We start from the raw sequence: 27,631 nt of genomic DNA, 5'->3' as shown, positions 1-27,631 counted from the left end.
GAATTTTTTTCCAATAATGACAGTAAATGTAAAACAGAGTGAAAATACAAGAAAGGAATACATTTCCTTTAATTTAATGTCTTAAATTCATTAAATGAAGAAAGAGGGCGATTAACTGCCCCAAAATGTAAATATGTTTCTAATAATATATTTTCTTGAACATAGATTTAATAAAAAAATATATAACATGCCTATCTTTTTATATAAAATGTCAATTAGTAGCCTGTAGGGCCAACTTATATATTACTACAACACACACACACTTAAAATTGGAATATTTTGCCACTATACTTTAATGGCAGTGTGGAAAAGGTGCTTGCATGTTCCTTCCGCTGAATAGTTTGTTGTGGTCACGTGAGAGGAAACTCATTTTTTTAAACTTACTAGTGCACGCGTCGTGTCAAAACACGTCATCTACAATGAAATCTCATCAGCTGGGATGACCAGGTTAGTTTTTATGATTTATATAATTACAGAGTTCCTGACTACAGCTTCATATGCATGGACTTGGATGTTTATAATGTTTTTACATGCATGTAGCCTACTGGTTTGATCCTCGTGCTTTAATGTTGATGCGTTTACGACTGTTTTGGAAATAAGTATTATGCATTTATATTTCGAGTTTTAAAATGCCGTTTATTGCATACCGTAGTACAGTACATGTAAGTTACAGTGTGTATTTCTTTATTTTAACATCGACCCGCCGCGTGTGACGGTTTTCTCGATAGTTAAACTAGTTAAAAGATATCTTACATATGTTGCTCATGTATTAGTTACTAAATTACACTGAAATAGACGAAATCTAAGACTTGTTTGTTAAAAAGGTGGCAAGATATCTTATTGTCTATAATTACACGAAGACTGACATGTTTTAAGCCACCCAGTAAAGCAGGCAGGATGAACATGTTTGGTCTGTACGGAAGTCTACAGATGGGATGTTGCCAGATCTTTTAAAATTAAATCCCTAAATTTGCTTTGTAAAAATGTAACATTTTTACATTAAGAAAGCGTGCAGCGACCTCTAGAGCTAGAATGCAAGTAGTTAATGTGACATATTAAGAACAGATATACACAACAGAAGCGACATGGCAACCCTACACTTCACGAATTAACTGAACAACAGGGGGCGCTACAGCTCTGTGATTAGTTGTCGGCGGAACAGAGCGGTGTGTGATTGGCTGTTGACGCGACAGAGTGGGCCGAGCGGCGGTGTGCGATTGGCCGAGTGGAGGGACGGAGGGGGAAAGGCTGAACTGATCAGCTGGTCTCTGCAGATATCTGACTCCTACAAAACAATGTAGGGAGAAAAAGTGCTGAATGACACAATTGCCGGGAGGAGAAACACCGGATCACACAGACCGTCGCGGAACGACCGGATCTAACACGGTTGCAAGATTTTGCCCGGCCTTGCCGTCTGATTCAGAGAGGATACGCGCAGGACTGCAGTATAATATTTCCTGTCTCATCTGTGTTACTGTTTACCTTTGCTGTTTCACATTTCAGTGATGCGAAAGCGAAAAGCGAACGAAGATCATGACAGCTCGTTCACGGGTACACTACTGGACGGCTCCGATCTAAAGCAGTGCCACAAAAAGACAGACGCTGCTTCTGATCCAGGAGGCTCTGGGACAGCGATGGGGAGACGCTGCAGGAGGTGAGACACTGATGGCCAGTTTATATCAGTATAAGTTTCTGGAAAGCTTGCTCAAGACTTGTCTTTGCTTTACATCAACTTATACAGTCCCATGGAACCCTAGTATGTAAAAAAAAAAAAAAAAAAAAAAAGCTGCATAATAACTTTCATGAAGAACATTAACAATTATGCATTTAGCTAGAAATCTGTTAATAAATAATAATGGCATGGAACTGTTTTATATACAAATTACCAGATATATGCAGTATTATATCTTCTCCGATGACTCCTGTTTGGAAAGCCTGGCTCAAAGTTGTTTTTAAGTTATGTGTTTTCAGCGTTATCTGGTGTATTTTCAGCATAGAGTTCCGTTTGATGTTTGTTAATATGATATTACATGCATTATTGGCATTCCTCTGAGATCCTAGTGGTTTTAAACTCTTATGAGGCACAGAGCCACATATATTATTCTCTGTGATTGAATCACAGTCCCATGTGACTCTCTTGAGACTCTAAAGCAGAGGTCTTCAATCCTGCTCCTGGAGGGCCACTGTCCTGCAGAGTTTAGTTCCAGCCTGCTTCAAAACAATACAAAGGTGTGTTTAGCTGATTCAGGTGTGTTTGATTAGGGTTGGAACTAAACTCTGCAGGACAGTGGTCTTCCAGAAGCAGGATTGAAGACCTCTGCTCTAAAGGGTATTTAGCCTGTTTCATTGCAAAACTAGTTCAGCAACTTCTGGGTGTAGTGTGAAGTTATTGTAAGTTTGGGATGTTTGTGCAAAGCTTAAAAAACATGTGAAGTCAATGCTTTTATTCTTCATCATTTAACTTTGAGGCCTGTTTAATCCACTCCTAAATGTTGACAAAATACACTTGTTACACAAAATATACAGATATGCGCATTTAAAATTTATTTAAAAAACCCCCCAAAATGTTGATGACTCATCCTGCTCTTTCACCGATTTTTTTGTCCAATCATATTGGGTTTATTTATTTAATAAAACACAAGACCAATCAAGATCAATATCTCGTCCAAACATCCTGTCTCAGTAAGAAATGTCACAAGAACTTTCATGAAGTGCACAAGCATCTCAAGAATCATGTTACACTTTTTTGTTCACTGTAACTCAAATTCCAGTTCAGACTCCACAAACCCTAAAATGTTGTTTTACAATTCCATTGGTTAGAAATTTGAGGCACAAAATTCAAAGTATTGTGCTTTTTGGGAAGTAATTCATGTTTTGTGACACTGGTCACCATCTTTACCGGTTTTTTTTTTTTTTTTATCGCACTGACCTTGTACATAGTAGCTAAAGTATTTCTGCCTCAGTCAAGTGGAAAGTTCTTAAAGCCAGATTTGGAGTCCATCGGAGATCCCCTACATGCAAAAAGAGAGTCGGTTTTCTAATGCATGGTTAAGTGGCAGCAAGGTGATATCATCTGTAGACTTACTCATGCAGTTCATGTTTTTTACTGCTAAAATTAAAATAATGGTAGATTACATCACTGTAGGAGGATGCAGTAGTCATGTTCAGCTGTTGTCCAGGCATATCTCTGCTCAGATTCTTAGGCCTTAAATGCAAAGGTTCTAGAAATTTCTAAGGAATAATTAAGGTGTGTGTTTAGTGATGTTATTCTTCTCGGCCAGTACTTGCTCTGCAGATGAAAGTGAGAGGAAGGTGGGGCATTACTGGACATTCTGGTCCAGCAATATGGTGTTAAAACATTGTACACTCAGCAAAGAAACAATAAGTACTGCCAGAACATATTGCTGATTTGGAACCTGGAGGAGTTCCTACAGATCAATGCTTCTCAGCTTGTGGGTCACAACCCAAAAATGCTTTTAAGATTAGAGGACTGTATTAGGTTTTATTGTTGACACATCATGTGGAAATACACACTGCTTTTGAGTGAATTGCCTGTGACCTTTGACCCTGGAGGACAGGTAGAGACCTATGCCTCATGTTTGCTTAATGTTGCACTACCATTCAAAAGTTTGAGGTCAGTAAGTTTTTTTTAATTTTTTTTAATTTTTATAATGTTATAAAACATTTGTTTAATATATATATATATATATATATATATATATATATATATATATATATAATTTTATTTTTTTTACTTTCTAATAATTCTTAGATCAAAGTATATCACAGTTTCCACAAATATATTATGCAGCACAACTGTTTTCAGCATTGATATTAATAAGAAATGTTTCTTCAGCACCAACTCAGCATATTAGAATGATTTCTGAAGGATCATGTGACACTGAAGAATGGAGTAATGATGCTGAAAATTCAGCTTTGACATCACAGGAATAAATTACATTTTAAAATATGTATGGAAAACAGTTGTTTTATAGTTGTTTAATATGACTGTTTTTACTTTATTGTTGTTCAAATAAATGCAGCTTTTGTGAGCATAAGAGACTTCTTTCAAAAACATTTAAAACCGGCCGCAAACTTTTAAACACTAGTGTATGTGAATAGTGGCTATTAGAAATAAGCTAGAGCTCTGATTAATCTGATTCATAGTGGGATTTAGCTTTATAAGGAAACGCTTACAGCTCTTAACTACAATAATGTTATAAATGATTGCAGTTAGTTTCTACTGAGCAGTTGTTGTGAAAGATTCCATTAAAAGATCGTAACTAACCTGTAAAATGTCCTGTTATAGAAGACGTTGTTTGTCAAATTAGCATGAAACTATAGCAGGAAATGGTATGGTAAAGTTCTACCATCACGTCTCATTTGAACTGCCACTCTACTATTGCACTGTATCCGATGCCGCAGTAATCGGACTCTCCTCCGGTGCTGTATGGGTCTGGGGTATTGGGTGGTGGAGCCGGTCATGTGTCCGACACAGGAGCTGCCGCTGGTTAGTCTGGTTGCAGTGACCTTTGTGTGGCTGGCCGGTTTCAAGGTTAACAGGGTCAGATCAGCTTTAATTCACAGGATCTGTGAAATTAAGTAAATTAGCTGAAATCCCATGGAAGATTTTAGACATGGAAGTTAAAGACTTCATTACATTGCTTGAGGAGAACACTGTTGACTTTTTTTTTAATTGAAACAGGATGGTTGGTAATACTTTGGTGGTTTTTCTTGCTATAGAAAATCATACATTTAAATACATATGTCTGTCATTTTTTTTAACTAGCAATCAGGCCGTTTACACCTGGTATTAAGATGCGTTGTCGTCGACCGGATCACAAGTGGACGACGCTGAATACAGGTGTAAACGGGTCGTTTACTATCGACCACTTCCAGAGGAAGTCGAAAACGCATTTGACTGGATTGCTTTTCTAGTTTTCTAGTTTGAACAGCCACAAAAGACGGCCTACTCTCCTCCTACTGACCTAATGCGTAAACATTAAGGGAAGCCGGCCAGACGGATTTAAACTTTGTTGGCTGAAGACCCAAGTTTGGTTTGAAGAGGAAAAACGTACCAAGCACGATGTTCTCTCACCATTCCTGATTTCTAACACGCTCTCACCGTGTTCGGTGTGGTCTTTCCGCTGTTAGTGCAGAAATGAAAGAGTGGACAAAAGAGACGGATTAAAACATCAGGTGCAAACGGGAATGTGTCTCCCTCTTCTGCTTGTGATCTGATCGACCAAACCATCTTAAAATCATCTACAAATCTTAATACCAGGTGTAAAAAGAGCCCAAGATGACTTAAAGTCGCCATGAAATGAAAATTCACTCTTGTTTTCTAAATGCATGTTATTGATCTTATTGCCATCTATTCATCCATGCATGTTTCACTTGTACAATTTTCTTTTGACTCTTAATTTTTTTTATTAAAATATCATAACTCGATAAAAATAACAGACTTCTCTCTGTGATGCATGCCGGACTTTAATCATTTTGTCCGCTTCCCCTTTCTTATAGTCGACTGCTCGGATTCAGATCTGCCTCCATCCAATCAACAATGGATGCATAGAACCATTTCATTCAGATGTACATCACAATATGGACGAAAAGATCTGTTGCTACTTCCGTTACATCATGCCTAAAGCTAAAAGGCATAAAAAAAATCTCTTGATTTTACAGGGTTGCATTCCCTTGTTCTTAAAGACATTCATCTCAAGAAGGGGTGGCTTCAGCCTAAATAATGCCTGTAAACCATGTCAGTTATTCACTCTGCACATTTCAACCTGAAATTCTGGTCTTTTCTTGCATCCTGGGATCAGGAGCTCTAGATCAAATGTAGACCCAAGAGGCGTCCTAATCGTGACAATTTGGTGTCTTATTTTAGCTCTTCCTTTGAAAGTATGTCAGGTTTGATTGGAAAAAGAAGTCTTGACAAGGTTTCTTCTTTTGAAATCTTTTTTTAGATTTAACAGATCTTGATGGAGAAACATGCTAAGAGTGTGTTAACTCCTTCCTCCAGCATTTCTTAAGAAAGTTGCCAGCCACCGTCAGCATTTTTGATCATTTGCACAAAGTTTTCATGGGCCCCAGAATATATTGTTGTATGAATATCTGAACATGTAATATATCAAAAGACAGAACAGAGCCTCTGCTTTTAAAAAAAGTATATTGTTTTATTCTTAAACTATTTTATTCTGTCTTCGTGCATTCTTTTATGTGGTAGAGTTTCATCAAAAAAGTTACATTTTGAACAAAAAGCTGAGAAAATCGCATTTTGTCAAAGACTGCGACAATGCTTCTATGGCTTGTTTCTGCTTCTTTTTCGCCTGTTTTGATCCGGAGATACTGTACTCTTTCAGAAGATGCGTAATAGCGCCCCCTACCGTAAACAGTGAAAACATGGATTGCCTGAAGATTCCGTTAATGCCTGGGCGGCATTGTGTCAGGTGCTGTAAATGAGATGGGTCACGATGGTCTACTAGTCATCCAATAGCCACCAGTTCATTCAGGTTTTCCTTTAGTTTGCATGATAACAGTGTGCTGTTACACCATTTGCACCCTCTCAAAGATTTCATCTTCACCTCTACAGCCATACACATGTAGTCAGCTTAAAATATAGAAAAAAAGCTTTGATTCCTCTATTCTGTTCCATCAGCTTTATCTAGCTGTTTTTGAGCGCAAAAACATCAAGTGACTCGAAACCAGCCTTTTTAAACAACCCACTGATTTGTTGATACTGAATATGTTGTTTTGTGCTTCCCCAAACTGGGTTAGTGAAATGGCGGTGGTGTTTCTTCATTAGGGTGGTTTGAAGAAGACTAATCTTGGGTTAGACAGAGCGGTAACTAACTCTGGCATCACTGTCAAAACTGCTCTGCCAACCTCCGCTGAGCGGTCAGAGACACTCATTAGGGCGAGTGAAAGGGAGGAAGAAAGGAGAGAGGGGGGAAGTAGAGAGCCTGAAATGTAGCACGTGTCTCTCTCATCCTTAAGAGTGCAGTGTCTACAGTTTCACATACCCTTCACGTGCCCGTCCAGACTTAACTCATCTAAGGCCATTTGCATTATCGTGGAATAGTAATGCCAGGGCAGAGTGTGTGTCTTGCAATTCCATATCAGCTGTTGTTTAAAAACAACAGGAAATCAAAACTGACCTTTTTTACTTCCTTAATAAATGTCATTGGTCTTGTTTGTGAGTTGAAAGAGCCCTATACACAGTCAGCCATGATTGATTCATTCCATGAAACAAAGTGTTTAATAAGAGGGGAATTACCACCCTAAAGCTAGTTTCCACCTAAATACGTCACTTTACACAAGTTAAATGCATTATAAATACCATTTCATTTTGTCTAATGGGAGAAGCTAACAGTTAACTTCCTGTATAATGTTACCAGAAGATCCGTTTTTTGCTGTGTTAAAAGCATTAATGCATTAGTGTCCTCTTCCTACGCCAAGCTGTGTTGTCTCAGTGTCACCTTAGTGCTCTCAGAGAGTCCTGTCCCTCAGACCTGTCATAATCTATTACATGTAGCTGCAGGTTGGTGAAAGGGCTCCACTTTTCTCTACTTCTACTGCTGCTTCTGCATCATCTTCATTCTTCACAGTTTAACCTTCAATTACCAGCCTTTCTTTGTCTCATGTCTAGTCCTTTTTTATTATTATTTATATCAGAATTCAATCAGAAGTTTCTAAAAAATAGTGACAGTAAAGACTTTCACATTCAATTTTGCCATCATAGGAATAAAGTACATTTACAAAATATACTAAAATAGAAAGTAGTACTTTTAATTTGTTACACTATCTCACAAATTTACTGTTTTTACTGTATTTTTGATCAAATAAATACAGTCTTGGTGAGGCATAATGCTGCATTTAAACTGCAAAGCATAATGCACAGATCTTTTGACCATATACATTTTTCCCCATTTGTTTATATTCACTTAAAACAACTTCGGAAGCACAAAAGGAGGAGCGATGACAGTGAAGGACGAGAGAGGACCAGGCCTGGACTATTTGACGTTATGTTTTGATTGTGTGTGTGTGGGGCAGTCGTCCATGAGGGGCTGCCGCTTTTACTTTTGTTTTGTTTGTTTATTTTATATGATTAAAGTTGTGAAATGCTGGCCGGTTACTGCCTCCTTCTTCCCTGAATATCAAACCATGTTAAACCATGTTGTTTACACGTGTGCAACAATGTACAATCTATGTCAGACATGAATAAAAACTTTTATTTTTTGTGCTAGTGTAAAAGCAGCCCAAGAGACAGTGTGCTCTGCTAAGGCAAATGCTGACCAAGTATTTGAAGGTTGAACACGTGACCTCACTGGCTACTGATAGAGCAGGAATCAATCAGCTGTGCACTATAAAGATTATGTGATTGCAAGCAGGTTGAGTTGGGGACCTAGAGTTTCATGACAGAACTTTGTATATGTGTTCTTAAGTCACTCCAGACATTGTATGTCAGTCAGAACTCTGACCACTAATTGATCATGGTCACTGATAGAGCAGGTATTTGGCATTTGGTGGTCTACTACCAGACCAGGATATTTAGGACATTGATTTGGGTAGCTGCAGCTGAGAGCTCTGAAAGCATATCCTCTGCCACTTAATAGCTGTTGTCTGGTACCCGAAGACAGGAGACAAGCCTTTGGCGTCCGACAGAAAGAGAAGGAAGAGACAGAAAAGTTTTCCTGAGATGTTTTGAATCTGGCTTCTTAGAATTTAGTGGAAGTGATCTAACCGTGGCTTTCAAGAAATAAGGGCTCACAGTTTGAGGTTGGCAGAGAGGATACACTGGTTTTGTTTGGATTTAGAAAGATGCCTTTGAATCTAAAGCCCGTGGGATCTGTCAAGAACACGTCAAATCTGCAGAACGCAGCCTGACTTTTTTTTTCTTCTGTGGAACACAATAGAAGATATTTTGAACAAAAAGTTACTGCGATCCAGTGTTTGGATGGTAAAATTCTTCAAAATATCTTCTTTTGTGTGCTTCTCTTAGGTTTATGGTGTTGTATTGTAGTATGGGTATAACATGTTGTTCATTTTGTTTCTTGCATACTTCAGTGTTCTTGTGTAATTCAGTCCTGAAGTTAATCCTAAAGTAGGCTTATCGTTTAGTACACCAGGTTCTTATTGCCTGTCTGCTCTGGTAATACACAGAATCATGCATCTGTTCTCTGTCAGATACATTGACCTGAAAATGACCTAATTATTTATTCATGTAGAATCAGACGTGCACTTAAGGTTTCACTTTTCCTGCATTGTTAATGCCAGGTATATATAATTACACTAAAATGGCTAAATGGTTGTCAAACAAGTACATAGTTTTATCATTTGAGCATTACTCATGTTATTTTAGGAGTTTAGACTGATCAATGAAATATGGAGGTATTCTCTTGAATTAATAGCTAATGAGTTGTTAATGGGTTATTGAATAACTATGATATTCTTTTTAGAGATTACCAACTGCTGCCACTCTGCAGACTTTGAATAAACTCATTCGTGTTTTTATTTTAAGGATGAAAAATAAATGTTCATCCTTCATCCCTTTCCATTTTAAGACATGCACTTGACTTGGGGATTTCAGATTTCAGAAGTGTTACTGTGTATGAGTGTTTGTATGTGTGGGTGTAGTGTGTTGGTGGTGATCATTTTTAGAGACTTACATCCTGTTCAATGCAGAGACTGAATCACACATTCACACAAATAGAGCTAAATTACCAAGATGGTGCTCTAAAGCAGGTCAAATTACAGTTAAACAGCAATCCGCACTGAAAAATGAATCATTGTGTGATGCTCAACGGTGTCATGGTAAACCGAGTAGACCTTCGCATCTCTTCAAGTACACTACCGTTCAAAAGTTTGGGGTTGCTAAGTTTTTTTTTTTACTGTTTTTGAAAGAGGTCTCTTATATTCACCAAGGTTGCTACTGTTTCATTACAAATACAGTAAAACAGTAATATTATAAAATATTTTTAGAATGTGAAATAACTGTTTTTATTTTAGTATTGAAATGTAATTTATTCCTGTGATGCAAAGCTGAATTTTCAGCATCTCTTCAGTGTCACATGATACTTCAGAAATCATTCTAATATGCTGATTTGCTGCTCAAGAAACAATTCTTATCATTATCAATGATATTGTATATTTTTGTACCCTACAATATATTACATGAGATTCTGATTATACAGACACGCTGTCTGTATAATGCACAAGGCAGACAAATGTATGTGTGCAATCTGTTTGATTTATTAATCTGTCAGTATTCGAAAGGATTATATGCATTATAATTACATATAATTTTTAGACTTAATTCAAATACAGACAAACTTTCTGTTATCCAATCTGTTAAAAATGTTATCCTATCTCTGTTCATATTTTTTGCCACGATGTCAGCATGTTTTCTCAGCTGAAATGTTGGTGCATCTCTAATTCCTTCCCATATTTTTGCTCAATGCACAAGTCAGAAACTCTTTGTCCCAGTGCAGACTGGACTCCTGATGCCCAGACAGCCGTAATAATGCCCATATGGCATTGGATCAGCATGGCTTAACATATTAGTGTTACCCTGAAGGTTTAAAGCTCTGGTTAGGATGCTCTGTGCAAACATGAACCTGCAAAAACGGCATGTACAAACCCTGAATTGCACATCTTATCTTATAACCTAACCAGTAAACACATCTTGAACATCTATCAAGCCACATAGACAAACAAATGGCTAGTTCTACTACATAATAATGTGTATATAAGCAGCAACATCCTGAAAGGTAACACACACTCATAAACAGCACAATGGCAGTATCTATGTAAGCACTGTACGGTAATGAGTCTCAGTGCAGCCTGTGTGTGCTGTATTTAGCTCTGTTGTTACACAATAGTCTTGCGCTCTCTCTCTTTATCACAATCACCTTGCACTCTCACACACAAGCAAAAACTCTCAAACGGACCACACTGGCACAATCACACACGCTCAGATCAGACCTTCTGGTGACCAAACGTCTTATCTCTGCAGGGAGTTTGGGATCAGCCACCTGCATTAATCACCTGGAATAAGTATTCAAGTATAATGCAGTCAGAGCTGTGGCTTATTGGTTGTTGGCATGCTAACACATTAAGATGGGAGAAGAGGATAGAGAACTCACTCACATAATTTCCTGTCTTCTCTCTACTACCCCTTTCCATATATTGTTGCCGCAAGCAATTGGTTCTATTATTCAATTTGTTCCAGTTTATTTTACCATGTAAATAGAAATTTAAACCTTCATACTAGTCATTTACAGTACTATTTGATCAAAGTTAGCAGGTGTGATCTGAAGGAGGCAGAGGAAAGGTCATAGGGATGTTTAAATGTTGTGGTGGAAACTGATCCAGGATCAGCCGGATCAAACCGGATGCTCAGCTCTGGCTTGATTCCTGGATTATTGCTTTGACTCTTCTTTCCCCCTGTCTGGGATGCTCTCTCACCTATCTTTATGTCCGTGATTAGATTTCATATGACTGCATCTATGGGTACCATTTACTGCAAAGAAATTAAAGTGTATCTATACACTACTATTCAAAAATTTGGGGTTAGTACGATATGTTATTGTTTTGAAAGAAATCTCTTATGCTCATCAAGGCTGCATTTATTTGATTAACATACAGTAAAAACAATAATGTTGTAAAATACTGCATCATTACAGTTTAAATGTGTTTAGTTATATTTTCCCCCTGTGATGGCAAAGCTAAATATTCAACCGCTATTACCCTAGTGTTCAGTCTCATATGATCATTCAGAAATCATTCTAATATGCTGATTTGCTGCTCAAGAAAAATTTGTTATTATCTATGTTATAAATTTTGCTGCTTAATATTTTTTGTGGAATTTGTGATACCGTTTTAGGACTGTATTGTGTACAGGTTTATATTACATTGTGGCGACCAAATGCCCCCACAAGGATAGTAAAACCTGAGATCACCTACATTGTGGGGACCAGGTTAATAATGGGTTAATAAACATACTAAATTATATATTTTTTGAAAATGTAAAAATGCAGAAAGTTCTGTGTGATGGGTAGGGTTAGTGTTGGTGTAAGAGGACAGAATATTCAGTTTGTACAGTATAAAAACATTACGTCTATGGAGAGTCCCCACAAAGATGGTGAACCAGACGTGTGTGTGTGTGGTTTAAGTAATCTGCTGGTCATGAGTAAGGTAGGAAAATTCCTCTCTCAGTTTTAGATGCAAAGGAGGAAATGAAACAAGTTCAATACAGCAGCTTTTCACCACAAACCTCTTAGCACTGGAAATTCACAGTTTAATCTGTATATCAGCCAGACACAAACACACATACACACACAGACCTTACAGTACAGCTCAGGGCAGTAAGTCAGACAGGGTGAGTTTGTTCCTCTAAGTGATCTATCTCCTGCTTTCTCTAATTTTAATCATGACACTTTATACTCCCCGGCACAATTTAGAGGTCACCACTGGCCGCAAAGATGCACACTGTCTGACCTCTGAGTGTGAGGGAGACCGTGAGAGGACAGGCCTTGTTATGAGGACCATTAACTCTTCATTCCCAAACCAGCACTTTTGTTCACATCTTGTACTTACACATGGTAAACCTTCCATGTGATTTTTATTACAAAAAACATGCTTTAATATGTCCATAATATATTCTTTAACTGGCCTGAAGTGTTTTAGCCCATCAAATGTGAGGGAATGTTGTTCTTAACCAATTATTGCAGGACAAAATAGAACTTGGTGTGTGGTACAATTTAATTTTTAGATCTTTTTTTTGTTAATCTGTAGTACATTAATGCATTATGTGTGTTAAAGGAATATGTGTTTTAAATAATCAGTTCTCTCTTTGTCCGCAGGGGTGGTCTGATGTGGAGGTTGAGGAGGATACTGATCTGGGTGCTGGGAATCTATATCGCTATCCCTGTTATCATCAAACTCTGTCCAGCAATACAAGCAAAATTAGTATTTTTAAACTTTGGTGAGTTTTCTTATCCAATCTTTTCAACTTGGCCAAACTACATATACATTTTGGGATGAAAGCCAGAAGTTTGCCATATACTTAGGGCATTCTTTGTATACTTTGGCATTTAGACAAGAGTTTTTTTTTGTGTGTGTGTGTGTGTGTATGTATGTGTTTTGGATATACTTTTGTTATCTTAAACAAGTGTTTTGGTCAGTCTTTGTAAACTTTGATATTCATGTCAGTATGTTTAAACTAAACTAATTCTTGTGAGTATTTTTTATGTTTTGCAATGCCCAGACCAATCATTTTGCTTTTGCATTTTGTTATTCAAGCAAAGCTGTCATTATTTTGGTTGCTGCATCAGTTTCTGTCGATGTATAATTTAATACAGTAACTTGATGGGTCAGTTTCCATTATTATCTGCTGCTGCAAGGACACGCTTAGGGCAAAACACCTCAAGGGAAATGTAGTATCCAAGGAGATTGTTACACTGCATTTTCCCCTGTGAAATATTCAGCATGCTCAGAACAACTCTGAAGACACATTCAGTCACACACACTTAAAGTCATCAAATAAAAACAGCATAGTGCATCTTCATAAAATCAAATATTTTGCCCGTTTCGGAGTTGAGAAATAATAACTACACTCTGTGGCATTTAAAAATTTATGAAGAAACTTTTTGGATACAAAAGTGAATTTTTAATCTTGTCCTAATTTATACTTTTATGTACCTCTTTCATGGTAATTTTACAGTTTGAGGTTGGTAAGATTTTTTTAAATGTTATTGAAAGAATTCCCTTTTTAATATGTTGATTTGGTGCTCAAGAAACATCTGAAGCTGAAGTTGCATTGTTGACGGAATATTGAATAGAGGGCAGGGTGCTGTTTTGGCGCACCTCCTCTTCATCCCTCGCTCATAGTAGACTGGCGGTTGGAGGGGAGTGATTAATGTTATTCTACCCAAGCCATCAAACGGACATCATCAGAGAAGGAACGCCATTCCAGAGCAGAAGCTAATTTTAATTTTTTTTCTGTGGATTAACTTGCACAGGTTAATTGTACGCCACAAGACTAGTAATGTGAGCTAACAAAGCTAACTACACCATGGTCCCACGATTTCAACGTAACCACTACTAAGCTTCCGACAACTCTTGCAGTTTTTATCTAAAACATTTTCCCAGAAAGTTTGAGTTAGAATAGTTTATGAGAGCACAATTATAAGCATAATAAAGCGGACTTAGTTGACCTGTTTGGCGTGAAAACACTTAATCTCCTCGACAGCCCCTGTAGTCCCATTTATCCACTTGTTAGTAACGCCTTTTTCAAGACAATGTATTTTATGTCGTAGAATACAACGTGAAAGTGTCTTGAGCTTGTGTTCACAACAGACCTTATTTCAGCCATTTATCCAAAATCCCATTAAAAAAACATTGACTTCGGGACGATGGAACCAGAAGTGCTAAAATGCTAACTTGTTTCTGCGTTCTTGGCCTACAAAGTGACATCATACCTGCACCACTCTATTGCCTATTCACATGTTGTAGTCTTTGAAAAAAAACTTGATGTTGTCAGCTTTTTGTTCAAAATGTTGCTTTTTTTTTTATGAAACTTACCCATATTCAAGTATTGCTAAACAAAGAATGAATGAAGCTAGAATAAGATGGGGTTTTTTTTTTATTAAAAATGATTAAAAATGCTGGTGGTGGCTGGTAACTATTTAAAAAAAAAAATGCTGGCGGGGAAAGAGTTTATGAATACAAAGTATAAAAAAAACAGCATTTATTTTAAATAGAGATATTTTTTAACAATGTACGTTTTTACTGTCACTTTTGATCAATATAATGCATCCTTGCTGAATAAAACTTAATTTCTTTCAAAAATCCGACTGACCCCAAACTTTTGAATGGTAGTGTACCTGTGAGTGTTCAGTATCGCTGATCCACAGTCTCTACTTTGTCCTCTTGTACTGAAGCCTCAGCACCTGTTTTGCAACATAATGTCTTTTGGTATATAAAAGTGTTATCAACTCTGCTGGACATCATGACATTAATAAGACATTTCAAACATTAAAGTTTGGATACACAGTTGCAGTTTGGGTTTATAGACAGCGTTTTGTTTAGCCTGGCAAGCCAAACCCACATCAAGATGTTGGTTTACAACATTACATTACATTTGCTGCCGCTAGGGTGCGTCTAGATTTCTAGGCTACCTTTTGTTGTTACGACCAAACAAAGCCGTCATTCATCCATCAATCCAGTTTAAATGCCCACTCTGTTCAACGCCGAGATCCTGTTTCACTTCGACAGCCTCTCACATGTCTCTCGGTCTTATCAGATTATTCCTATGTTGTCACATCATAGTTTCATTTCTCTGATATTAGTCATGGTTCTGTGGTGTTTTGGGCTGATGTTAGCATTAGCATTGTCAGCAGTGTCACACGGCTTCTGTCAGCTGATGTGTTTCTCCACACTATGTTCTGCTTCTGTTTGCAGTCAGAACTAATAATGGACATACTCTGTGTAAAAGTGAGACTGTAAGCATCCCTGTGTCTGCTTTACTCAGAGAGAAATCTGTGACTAAGGTTGGTGAATTTAGTCTAGTCATCAGTCTCCTGAGAAAGCTTGTGGCACACTTTCAGTTCTTAAAAGGCAACCTGAATGTTATTCGTAGGTTCTTGCAGCACAAACAGTCATTATATAGATTCACGTGACTGTTTTCCAGTCTTACAGTGACCAAACTTGCAGAATTGCAAAAACCTTCGTATGAAATGATTTACCAGCATGATTACTTCATTGGTAAATGTTCAATAACGATTTATTATTTCATCAAAATTTGTCTTTATTGAAGAGAGTGTAAAATTAAAACTCATCTTAAATCTCATCAGCAGTTCTTTGTATGGAAAATGGAATTTATAAATACAGTAGAGTTAAACTAGAATTAAACAATCTTTTTTTTTTTTGCTTCTGTACCTTTAAGACTCCTATAAGTACACTACCGATCGAATGTTTGGTGTCAGTAAGATTTTTTAAATGTTTTTGAAAGAAGTCTCTAATGCTCATCAAGGCTGCTTTTATTTGATCAAATATACAGGAAAAACAGTCATATTTTAAAATATTTTTACAGTTTTTCTATTTTATTAATTTTTCAAATGTAATTTATTCCTGTGATGGCAAGGCAAAGCTGAATTTTCAGCATCATAACTCCAGTCTTCAGTGTCACATGATCTAATATGCTGATGTCTTATATTTATCGATGTTGATAACCGTTGTGCTGCTTAATATTTTTGTGGAAATCAAACTTTTTTTTTTTAGGATTCTTTGATAAAAAGAAAGATAAAATAAAATAATATTTGAAATCTTTTGTAACATTAAAAATGTCTTTACTGTCACTTTTGATCAATTTAATGCATCCTTGCTAAATATGAGTATTAATTTCTTTTTTAAAATCGTACTAACCCCAAACTTTTAACATAGTGTACATTACGTTTGTTATGATTGAATAATCTACAAGTACTATTATAGATTAAACTGACGTCTATTAGATAAATTGATAAATCTATCAAACAAAATTTGCTGCTATGTAACACAATACAAAATTAAAGTGCATTAATATTAACTGAGCCATGCAGAAGTTTCTTGGAGATGTATAAATCTCAGTGGTCAAATGTTAAAGGCAACATGAAATAAAAATTGACACTATTTTAACTTATTTCGTTTTCAACTGACGATTCCGTTCTGGTATCTGATGCCGACTTTCCAAGATCCCATCAATTCCCGTTGGATAAAATAAAAATAATTCTGACCTACTTTCTTTTTTCCATGGAATATCCTGTTTATCTGAGAAATGCATCAGAATCAGCTTCACATTGACTGATTTCTCTCTGTTTCACTCTCTTTCAGTGCGAGTGCCGTATTTTATAGATCTGAAGAGACCACAGGATCAGGGCTTGAATCACACTCACAACTTCTACCTACAGCCGGAGGAAGGAATCAACATTGGAGTGTGGTGAGAGCACAGACACAGACTACGGCTAAAATACAGACACAGCCTGGCTTACCTCCACTCGCTATCTCTCTGTCTCTCTGTCCTCACATTCTCTACCCTACAGTTTCTGTCCCTCTCTCTCTCTCTCTGCCTATGGCCATGGCTGTCTTTCTGAAGGGCGAACTTATTGAAACGCAGCCTGTGGCCCAAAGTATGTAAATCCGTAGTGACAGAGGACTGCACGGGCCCGTGGCTGCTGGCCATTGGGTGTGACTGTGAATCTGTGTGTTTGACTTTCACTGAGCAACAGTGGAAAGGGCCATATAAGCCTCCAGGCACTGATGCTTTAGTTTTCTCTCCGTAAATAAGCTCATTTGTGTACTGGTCATATTCAATATTGAATAGGAGAATCTTTTATAATAAATTCTTGGTGAAGTCCTGAGAGAGTACACTACTATGTTTGGAGTTAGTAAATTTTATTTTTGAAAGAAACTAATACGTGAAATGAATAATCCAACAAGGATGCATTAAATTGGTCAAAAAAGTGACAGTAAAGACATTTATAATGTTGTATATGTATAAGGTTGAAAAATGAAAAATATATATATTTCAAATAAACGCTGTTCTTTTGAATTTTGAGTTTTTGAAAACTCAGGAAGAATCCTGAAAAAAAAAAAACAGTTTTCAACATTGACAACTATAATAGTAATTTCTTGAGCAAATCAGCATAATAGAATGATTTCTGAAGGATCATGTGACACTGAAGACTGGAGTAATGATGCTGAAAATTCAGCTTTAAATTACATTTTAATATATTTATTTTATACTGCAATAATATTTCATAATATTACTGTTTTTACTGTATTTTTGATCAAATAAATGCAGCCTTGGTGAGCATAAGAGACTTCTTTCAAATACAGTAAAAATTTGACTGACCCTAAACTTTTGAATAGTAGCACATGCATGTGAATCAAACTTTTTCACTATATCAAGTGCAGGAAGCAGTGTTGTAACAGCTGTATGTTTTCTCTCTCTCTCTCTCTCTCAGGCACACAGTACCTACAGTGATGTGGAGGGAGGCTCAGGCAAGAGATCCTGAATGGTTCGACAAAAGCTTCCAGTCCAATCACCCTGTCATCCTGTATCTCCATGGTAATGCTGGAACAAGGTAAACAAACACTCAGGGACACGGGATCAACATCACTTTCTAAAGCCCACTCAATCTCAAAAATGATTCAGTTGTCCGTTAAAGGCCAGTTCACACTGCACCAACAGTTTGTCAGGTTTTGTCGGATCCGTGTGTGTTACCCATCAGCATATGTTGCTGTTGTTTTTGCTCATTGAACATGTTTGTTGGGTCGTTCTTTAATCTGGGGATTGTCTGTGTTGTTCGCTGTCGGTGCAATGTGAATTGGCCTTAAGGCTGGAATACAATACACAGCTTTTGCCCAGATTTTTCTCACAATTTACAGTCAAGAGTCGTCGATGCTAGTTGCCGATTTCACAGAAAATCGTATTGTGTGTGATGGGCACAGACTCAGATTTTTTGCTTCAGACTATGATTCCAGCCATATGGAGGAAATCAAACATGTTTGATATTTTAAGCATATTGTTTTCATTTGTCATGCACCTCGTTGCTAGGAGAGTTTGTTGTGTTCAGAACATGATGTAATATGATAGTATGACGCCCATATTTCTCTGTTACCATTTTACAAAGTCGGCAAATGTCGGATGCCTGATGTTTTAAAATCTGTTCAAATTTGAAAAGTCATGTAGTGTATTCCAGGCTTTATAAGGATTCTGTCAAATGCAGTTCAATAGATGCAGTTGTTTGGTCACTTTACTTGAGTATGTTTGTGTGTGTGTGTGTGTTTCAGAGGAGGGGATCACAGAGTTCAGCTCTACAAGGTAAAAAAACAAAAAAACAATTGCCTTAAATTTTCACCGCCGTTAGGTTTGCAGTCAATAAGATTTTTTTGTAAAGAAATTAATTATTTTGTTCAGCAAAGATGCATTAAATTGAAAAGTGGCAGTAATGTTACAAAAGACTGCTATTTAAAGTAAAGGCTGTTTATTTAAAGACTTTTTATCATCCATTTGAACAAAAAAGTATCATGATTTCCAGGAAAAAGCTGTTTTCAACATCAACAAAAAAAGTTTCTTGAGTATCAAATCAACGTTTCACAATATTACTGCTTTACTGTATTTTTTATCAGATAAATCTTTGAAAAAAACATTTAAAAAAAGATTACCAGCCCCCAAATTTTAAACGGTATATTTAAGATTTGAAAGCTCTGTCTGGAGGGTTCGTACGCCATTTGGAAATGTATGGATTTTGATTTAAGTCATTTCTAGGTTTGGATGAGTATGGAAAATATTTGTGTTTCCAGACTATTGCCCTAATTCAGTTTTCTAAAATATAAAAATAATAATTTCTACAAATAAATTGATCATACAAGCAGAGTTCTTTTCCCCATGGCGTTTAGAGCAGGCTGCCAAAAGATCAGTGCTAGGCTGGATCTGCTGGAGGGAGTCTCTGCTGTGATTGGTTGTTACAATGAAGTGTAATTATTTGTTAAATAGTGTTTACAAGTATTTTTATGCTTTATCTAACAACCAATGAAGCAAAGTGAATGGACATAAACATTCCTTCTGTTGCAGCAGGGATTGAAGGTTTCCTGTTATTTAAATTTACATGACAAAAATGAATAACATTGCACTGTTTTAGCATTGTAGTTTTAATAAAATGCTGGGGTTTGGTGTTAATTGATTTGTTTGAGCTACAGTAGTTATAAACTTCCGGCAATTATTTGGCAACTTAATAGCATGTTAACAGCTGGATTTTAAAGGAATAGTTCACCCAAAAATTCAAATTTCCTGAGTATTTACTCACCCCAATGCCAACCAAGATGTATATGACTTTCTTTCCTCAGTTGAAGACAAATTTAGGTTTTGGAGGGAACCATTCCAGGATTTTTCTCCATCTAATGCAAGTGAAAGTTCCCCAACGTAAACCATTTCTGACAGTCTCAAAATCCATATTTAGGCAGCTTCAAAGGGCTCCACACAACCCCAACTGACAAATAAGGGTCTTCTCTAGCCAGATAATGAGTCATTTTTAGAAACAAATAAAAAATTATTTAATTTTTAACTACAAATGCTCACCTTGGTCCTGCTCTGTGAAAAAAAGTCATATACATTTTGGATGGCCTTGGAGTGAGGAAATGATCAGGAAATTTTTCCTTTTGATTTTTCCTTTTTCCATTTTAAAAATGGTGTGAAGAATCTACAGAGAAGTTCTGAAAATTTGAGTCTGGAAAAGTATGGATTTTTTATTTTTATTTTTTTTATTTATGGAAAATGAGCAGGAACCCTTTTTTTGTCTATTTGATTAATGTCAGACATTTTCTTTTCCTGTCTCTGCAGGTTCTTAGTTCATTAGGCTACCATGTAGTCACATTCGATTATAGAGGTATGTTGGGTGTCATTTTTAAAGCATTATCCTATCATTTGAGTCAGAATCCCATTCCCAGTGCCGGATTGAAGCACCATGTGGTTTTGTTTGTTTGTGCAGGTTGGGGTGACTCTGAGGGCAGCCCTTCAGAGAAAGGGATGACGTCAGACGCCCTCTTCCTCTACCAGTGGATAAAGCAGCGGATTGGCCAGAAGCCCCTGCACATCTGGGGTCATTCACTCGGCACAGGGTGAGATGAACTCGCCGGAGCCATCTCAAAGAGCTCTGAGGATAGTGTTCCTTTCTCTAGAAGTGGAACTTCTTGTTCTTGGAATATTATTTTGGCATTCATTTGACATGAAGGAATTGATTGTGTAACTCCCTGTGGCATATTTGAACTGCTGCTGATGCTGTACATTCCTGTTTTTCCAGAGTGGCCACTAACCTAGTGAGACGGCTGTGTGACAGGGGTACGTGATCATTAGTTTGTGTATACTTATGGGCAGGAATGTTGAAACTGAGAACAAACTGTAGCCAGCAGTGTAAAACTACAATTTGACAGCTGGTTACAGTCGGTTGAACCTTTATCCTTCAATGGCTAGCACCCATTTACCTACCTTCAAAGAAATCACATTGAATAAAGGGATGAATTCTATGTCACCTCATTATTATTCATGAGCCAATCACATTCTTGGAGACATGTTCCCAAATGAAATGATTGAAAATCCAAAAGTGTGATTTTCCAGGGCTGTAAAAGTTGTGGAAATTAATACAATCTTAAAAGGTCATGGACATTTCTATAGTCAATATTCACTGCTATTCAAAAGTTTGGGGCCAATCAATAATTCTATTCAGCAAGGAGGCATTAAATTGATCAAAAGTGACAGTAAAGACATTTATGATAATACAAAGAAAATTTATTTCAGTAAATTACTGTTCTTTTGAACTTTTTGGTCATCAAAGAATCCTGAAAAAAATTATCAGTTTCCACAAACAAATTAAGCGGTACAACCGTTTTCAACATTGATAATAACAAGAAATGTTTCCTGAGCAGCAAATCAGCATATTAGAATGATTTCTGAAGGATCATGTGACGCTGAAGACTGGAGTAATGATGCTGAAAATTCAGCTTTGAATCACAGGAATAAATTATTATTTTTTAAATATATTAAAATAGAAAACAGTTTTTTTTTATTGTAATAATATTAGGTTTTTAATCTATTTCTGATTAAATAAATTCATCTTTGGTGAGCAAAAGAGACTTCTTTCAAAAACATTTTAAACAAAAGTGTAACTAAAGTATTTATTTGGCTAGAGTTTACTGTTAGTGAGTGTGATCTATATCAAGCCATTTTTCAAAATCCTAATCCTCACAAATGACTGGAAAAGTGATAGCTAATTCTGGAAAAGCATTGGTCAGAAAGTTTGGAAACCCTAAATGTCAAATTTGAGTCTAAAACATTAGTTAATATTATTTAATAATAATTATAATTGGCTCACATAAAGAACAATGAATGTAAATTGAAGTGCCCTGATCGCCAACAAGAGTTTAGGGAAATTATTTCTTTATTTCTTGTCAGTAAGGAAGCTCCAACTCTGATTTGACGTTTCAGAAATAGACAAGCTTTAATAGGCACTGACTAGATTAAGAGTGAACTTATGTAATCGGCAAGCACTTCAAGTCTTTAAGTTATATAAGCCTGTATTTGAGCTGCTGTTACAAAACTTGAAGGAATTATGCAGACTTCCTTCCTCTGTGTTTACAGGAACGCCCCCTGACTCGCTGATTTTAGAGTCGCCCTTTACCAATATCAGAGAGGAAGCCAAGAGCCATCCCTTCTCTATGGTGAGAAATCAAGTTCCTGTTCACTCTCAAAGCATCATGTATTGCCTTTGTGCCACGAATAAAAGCAAAACTGACCTTGGACATTGCTATATGTTTATTTATTATATATGTGTAACAGGTTTACAGATATCTACCAGGCTTTGACTGGTTCTTCCTGGATTCAATTACTGCAAATGACATCCGATTTGCCAGTGATGAGAAGTAGGTTCTTCTTGTCTTCTATTTTGTTTGTTTCTCTGTAAGTTTAAGTGTGATAGTTTGTTTACCCTGTGTCCACCAAGGGAAACTGTTAAGTGTTTACACATCACTGTGTCCTCACAGCTGTGTTGAGCTAATAATCTCGGCTCTCTGTTCTGTAGCATTTTACATGCTGGAGGCTTCGTCTTCCTCTGAGAATTTGTTTTAGAAACAGACTTAATGTGAATGCTTGTATACTCTAAAGAGAGCACTTTAGTATTCAGCCCCACGTGACCATTGATTCTTCAGACATAGATGCAGTGAGCTTGCAATTCATTACACAGACCTCCAGTGCAAGTTCCCAGGCTGTAATAACACAAGACCTATGAAATCCCTATAAGGTTGTACCTCTTTTGAGTACTTTGGAGTATTTCAAACACCTGAAAATGTGTCTGCCTGTCTCTTAGTGTCAAGCACATATCCTGTCCGGTTCTGATCCTGCATGCAGAAGATGACACAGTCGTACCCTTCCAGCTGGGAAAGAAGGTAAAGCATCAACGTCAAACAATGACAGGGTACATTTAAAGGGATACTTCACCGATTAGCATTAAGCTTTGTATCAGTAGAAACCCGGTAGTATTTTCGACTGACCGTGCTTCCCTCCCTCATGTCCCCCTGAGACGAGAGATTTCTGTGTTGTGTGTCTGGGAAAAAACCTCTGATGATGATGAAAAATCGTCTTTTTTGAAAAATCGGAGGCTTTTTTGGCCAGAGGCTAGACTACAGCCAGTAGTTGGAGCTAGTTCCACATGTTTTCATCCCGCCCATAGGTGGGATCTCACGATAAAACGGTGTCTTTTCAGTTTCGAATCAACTAGTAGCCTAGTTGGATCATTTATTTTGATACTGCCCTCTGTAACCGGTAGGCGTGGCTTGGGAGTGGCCTTGTAGGGCAGCGAAGCAAGTGCATTCTGGGAGTTGTTGTCTTTCATCCACATGAGCCAAAAATACATTTTCTGGCTTTTCTCAGTCTAGAAGGCACCAACTTCTAAAATAATTTCACATTTCTACTACATAAATTATTTAAATACACATACATCTTTCCAGCGGTGAAATATCCCTTTAAAAGTGTAGAATGGATAGTTGAGACTCTAAATTCTGATTGGATGAGATATGCTAATTATACTTGGATTACAATAATTTTGATCACTTGTTATGATTAAACATAATTTCTGCTTTTTAAAGCACATATGGCATGTCTGATGGTATTTTTTTTAAAACTTTTATCTGCCATGTTTCTCAGGCTCAAGTTTTGCTATATACATGTGAGGATGTGTATTAAACAACATGTTACATGCCAAACAAAATCATATACCATATAAAGTTGCAGTAAAAATAGGTTTTGTTTTGCTCAGAAATAACCTTAACCTAAATATATCTTCATTACAAACCATTGGTCTCAATTTGTTTCTTTTTTAATATTAACTAACATTATTATACTATATAGAACACAACCACAGTGTTACTTATAGCTGTTTGATGTAGGGTTATTATAGTTTACTAAAACCATTAAAAAAATCTGTTACTTGAAATAAAGTAAACATTAAAGAGGCTATATGCGATTTTCTGAAATTTAAACTCGCGACTGACACCTGTGGCCAAAAAACGGAACTGCTCTTCCTTTCTGCTCGCTCTCGTACGTGCACACTTCACAAGTCATCCGCTGCAAAGAAGTCAACATCATGTTTACAGAGGTAAGAACAGTCAAATACATATATTGTTTGAGAAACTAAGTTTGTTTGCTGACTAGCGGTGGTGGCAGAGTGATCTGAAACGTTTAACATGAACGCGCTTGACGTCACATCCGCAGACAGCGCGCGAAAAATCCGACCCGACAGAAATTAGGAAAAATAGGATACAGGCTTATAGGTGCACCCACTGTGAGCTGACAAGGTGTCAGTATGCTCATCAGGAGATGTTTGAGTCATAAATGGTCAAATAAAAAGGCTATTGTTACGTTTATTTTGGGGAAAAAGTTGCATATAGCCCCTTTAACTGAAATAAAATATAAAAACCGTAAATGTATTTTATTTCAGCTAGTTGCTACAACATTTCTCAATTTTATTTTGTTTATCTTGATAATAGCCATTTATATATATATATATATATATATATATATATATATATATATATATATATATATATATATATATATATATATATATATATAAACTACTAAAAAAGTCAAAACAAAATGACAATGAAATTATTATAATCTCAGTGCTACTAAAATAACACTGGTTTTTATACAACAATAATAATATATTATGGTAGCTGCTAATGCATTTGTTTTTTTTAAGATGGTTTGTTCTCTGTAATAATATTAATAATAAAAAAACAATATATTATTATATATTTATATTATTATTTTATATATAATAAAAATTATATTATAAAAATATAATTAATATAATATAATCATTATTAGTATTAATAATAATAACAACAACAGTAATCATATAAAATGGTACCTGCTAATACGTTTGTTTGAAAGATGCGTTCTCTCTGTTTATCCACAGCTGTATGATTTGGCGGCTCAGAGTAAGAGTCTGAATGGACATAAGGTTCAGTTCATCCCGTTCTCCAGCTCTCTGGGATACAGACACAAGTTCATCTACAAGAGCCCACAGCTACCAAATATACTCAGGTATGTACTGTACACTTTACAAACTGCTGCCATCTGAACTTTTTCCCAGTGCTCGGTGCTGACAAAACAGTTCAGCAACATTAATCTTTTTTTTTTTTTTGGGTGTGAATACAAGCTATTTTTAGGATTGTGCCAGGTGGTGTAACATTCTGCTCCAGGTCCCTGACCAACAGCCGAGGCAATAGTAATTCAGACATACATAAATCACTGTCATTCCGCTCTGTTCCAGTTTGTGCTGGAACTGAACCAACAAACAGATCTGGTTTTATTTGAGATGGGGTTATTGGTAATGATTTCTTTAGGGAGACAGACCTTTACATTTCTTTTGTAAACACTTGAGGTGGGGTTCTCAAACATTTTGTCAACTGAACCGCTGTGATCAAAATGATTTATTTGAAATAGCCTGAGATTTAAGTAATAACCTTTAGTTTTCTAAATGTATTAAATTGAGTTCATAATTGAATGACTGATTCTTTTTTAAGTTGAGTTAAGTGTTATTTTAATTTGTTCACTTTTTTTAAATTATTAATTATATATTAAATACACCTGAATATATTTGGACACTGAGACAACTCTTAAACTTTATGTATTAGTTAAGGTCTGCAAGACTTTTCCCAAGAACTAACTGCCTTTCATGGACATGTTTTCTTTTTCTATTACTGTTTTTTTCAACTAGTCCGACTCCGAAGGTTATGTTTTCTGGACAAATTAGATCAATTTGTCTAAATTTTTAACTGTATATCTATGGTTTTATAATTGAAAACATTACAATTCTTCTGTGAAATATTTTGCTATCTATCTTTATATATGACACTGAAGTGTGGCTAAAGCATCATACTATTATACATATTTTTGTACATCAGTGTTTTTATAGATACATTTAATGTAATTTATATTGATTTAAATGTATATTTTTGTTTAGTTAATAGCATTTCTACAACTGTAGCAAATCCCGGTCAAGAATTATTTCTATTAGATTTTGAGAAATCTAATGTGTTTTTGTTCTCTTTGTCTCTCTGTCTCAGTGATTTTCTCAGTGCGACGCTTCCTCACATGTAGTCAAGATCATTTTACCTGACTGCCCTCTCTCACACACTGTCAGTTAAACACACACACAATGTACATTACCCGCACCGTGTACGTGTGCGCACACACAAGCATGGACTGAAGATGCACCGGCTCCTTTTGCATTCCTTTGTTAACACAACCTACGGAGGGAGAAAGTTATCATCTTTGAGAGAGTGATTTGTTTCGCTGCCTCCTGTTGTCATGGTAACAGATCTGAAGGGGCAGCTGGAGCACAAAGTATGCAAAATAATATGCAAATATGCACTGAAAATAATGCTTAAGTCATCGAGCCTCTTCAAAGGAAAGAAGTACAGATGAAGTTTTAACGATGGCACTGAGAAGACCACACAAGGATCGGGGTCAAAGGGACGAATCAGGGCAACTTGCTATAATAATGTCACCGTCAGTGCTGCTTGCTGACTGCGATTCACTGTTTTGTTTTTACGAACGTACAATAACCGACTTATTAACAATATCATGGACCTGAAATCCACTCAATGTGAACAGCGAGTTGTTTTAGGTTGAACTTGAATTATGTACAATAAAATGTCTTCTTTCTTTTTTGTTTCTTCCCATTTAAATGACGCGTCTCCTGAATGATTTTAAAGTGCAGATTTTTGTGCTGCCTTGGCATTAAAACTCTGTGACTTTTTTTATGGGGTTTATTGTGTATTGTGTTTTATGCTGTAATGTTTGCTTGGTACATATGCAACCCAACTGCAATCAGAACTCAGAATGAGCTTTTGACATGGCATTTCCCTCCCCAAATTCCCAATGTTGCATTATTTTAATGCATTTGGTTTATCTATGCTAGTTTGCATGCCAGTTACTGAAAAAAAAAAAAAGATTGTTGCACTCTCAAAAGAAAAAACTGTATGCAAAATCATTTTCTTTTCTTCGTTATGTGGGTTATATATTTTCTTTGGTGTTTATACTCACTTTGCACATTCCAAAAAATTATATATTAAAACCAATAATATGTTGGATACCCAAATAAAAAAAATCTTGATAACTTATTTTTATTAATATTACATTAAATTCATACCCTCCCCTTTATTATATAGAGGCAAAAATCAGCAACTCACTGATGTACACTACTGTTCAAAAGTTTGGGGTCAGTAAGTTTTTTTTCTCTTATGTTCTCCAAGGCTATATTTATTTGACCAAAAATACAGTAAAACCAGTCAAATTGAGTATTTTCCAAGTCTGGAAAAGTATGGAAAAATTTAAAATTAAGAATTTCTAAACTTATACAAGCAGAGCGGTTTCATGGCAAAATTGGTCATTTAGTGATTGTCTAACACGACAATGAATTTAAGGCGCACATTGTCATTACACGAAACTGTTTGTCTTTGCCATAAGCTCATTAAAAGAATGCGTGTGCCACTCAAACCAGCAACAGATGAAGGAACAAACGATCAT

General features: G+C 36.3%; 1 protein-coding gene across 1 annotated transcript; it reads left to right on the top strand.

The window, feature by feature from the left end:
* The first annotated feature begins 294 nt into the window (after window positions 1-294).
* Window positions 295-26,790, top strand: abhd12 (abhydrolase domain containing 12, lysophospholipase). Its single transcript, XM_084393291.1, has 14 exons — window positions 295-447; window positions 1,504-1,654; window positions 12,867-12,988; window positions 16,873-16,978; window positions 18,006-18,125; window positions 18,835-18,865; window positions 20,384-20,429; window positions 20,532-20,661; window positions 20,844-20,881; window positions 22,178-22,257; window positions 22,376-22,458; window positions 22,902-22,980; window positions 25,014-25,141; window positions 26,167-26,790. Exons 2-14 carry the CDS (start codon window positions 1,506-1,508, stop codon window positions 26,198-26,200), a joined length of 1,146 nt encoding a protein of 381 aa, XP_084249417.1. The 5' UTR covers window positions 295-447; window positions 1,504-1,505; the 3' UTR covers window positions 26,201-26,790.
* Window positions 26,791-27,631: the final 841 nt, after the last annotated feature.

This window comes from Rutilus rutilus (genome assembly GCF_951802725.1).
Source record: "Rutilus rutilus genome assembly, chromosome: 21".
In the NCBI taxonomy this organism is placed as follows: Eukaryota; Metazoa; Chordata; class Actinopteri; order Cypriniformes; family Leuciscidae; genus Rutilus; species Rutilus rutilus.
Note: the sequence above shows the minus strand (reverse complement) of the source record. Positions and strands in the feature narration are given on the sequence as shown.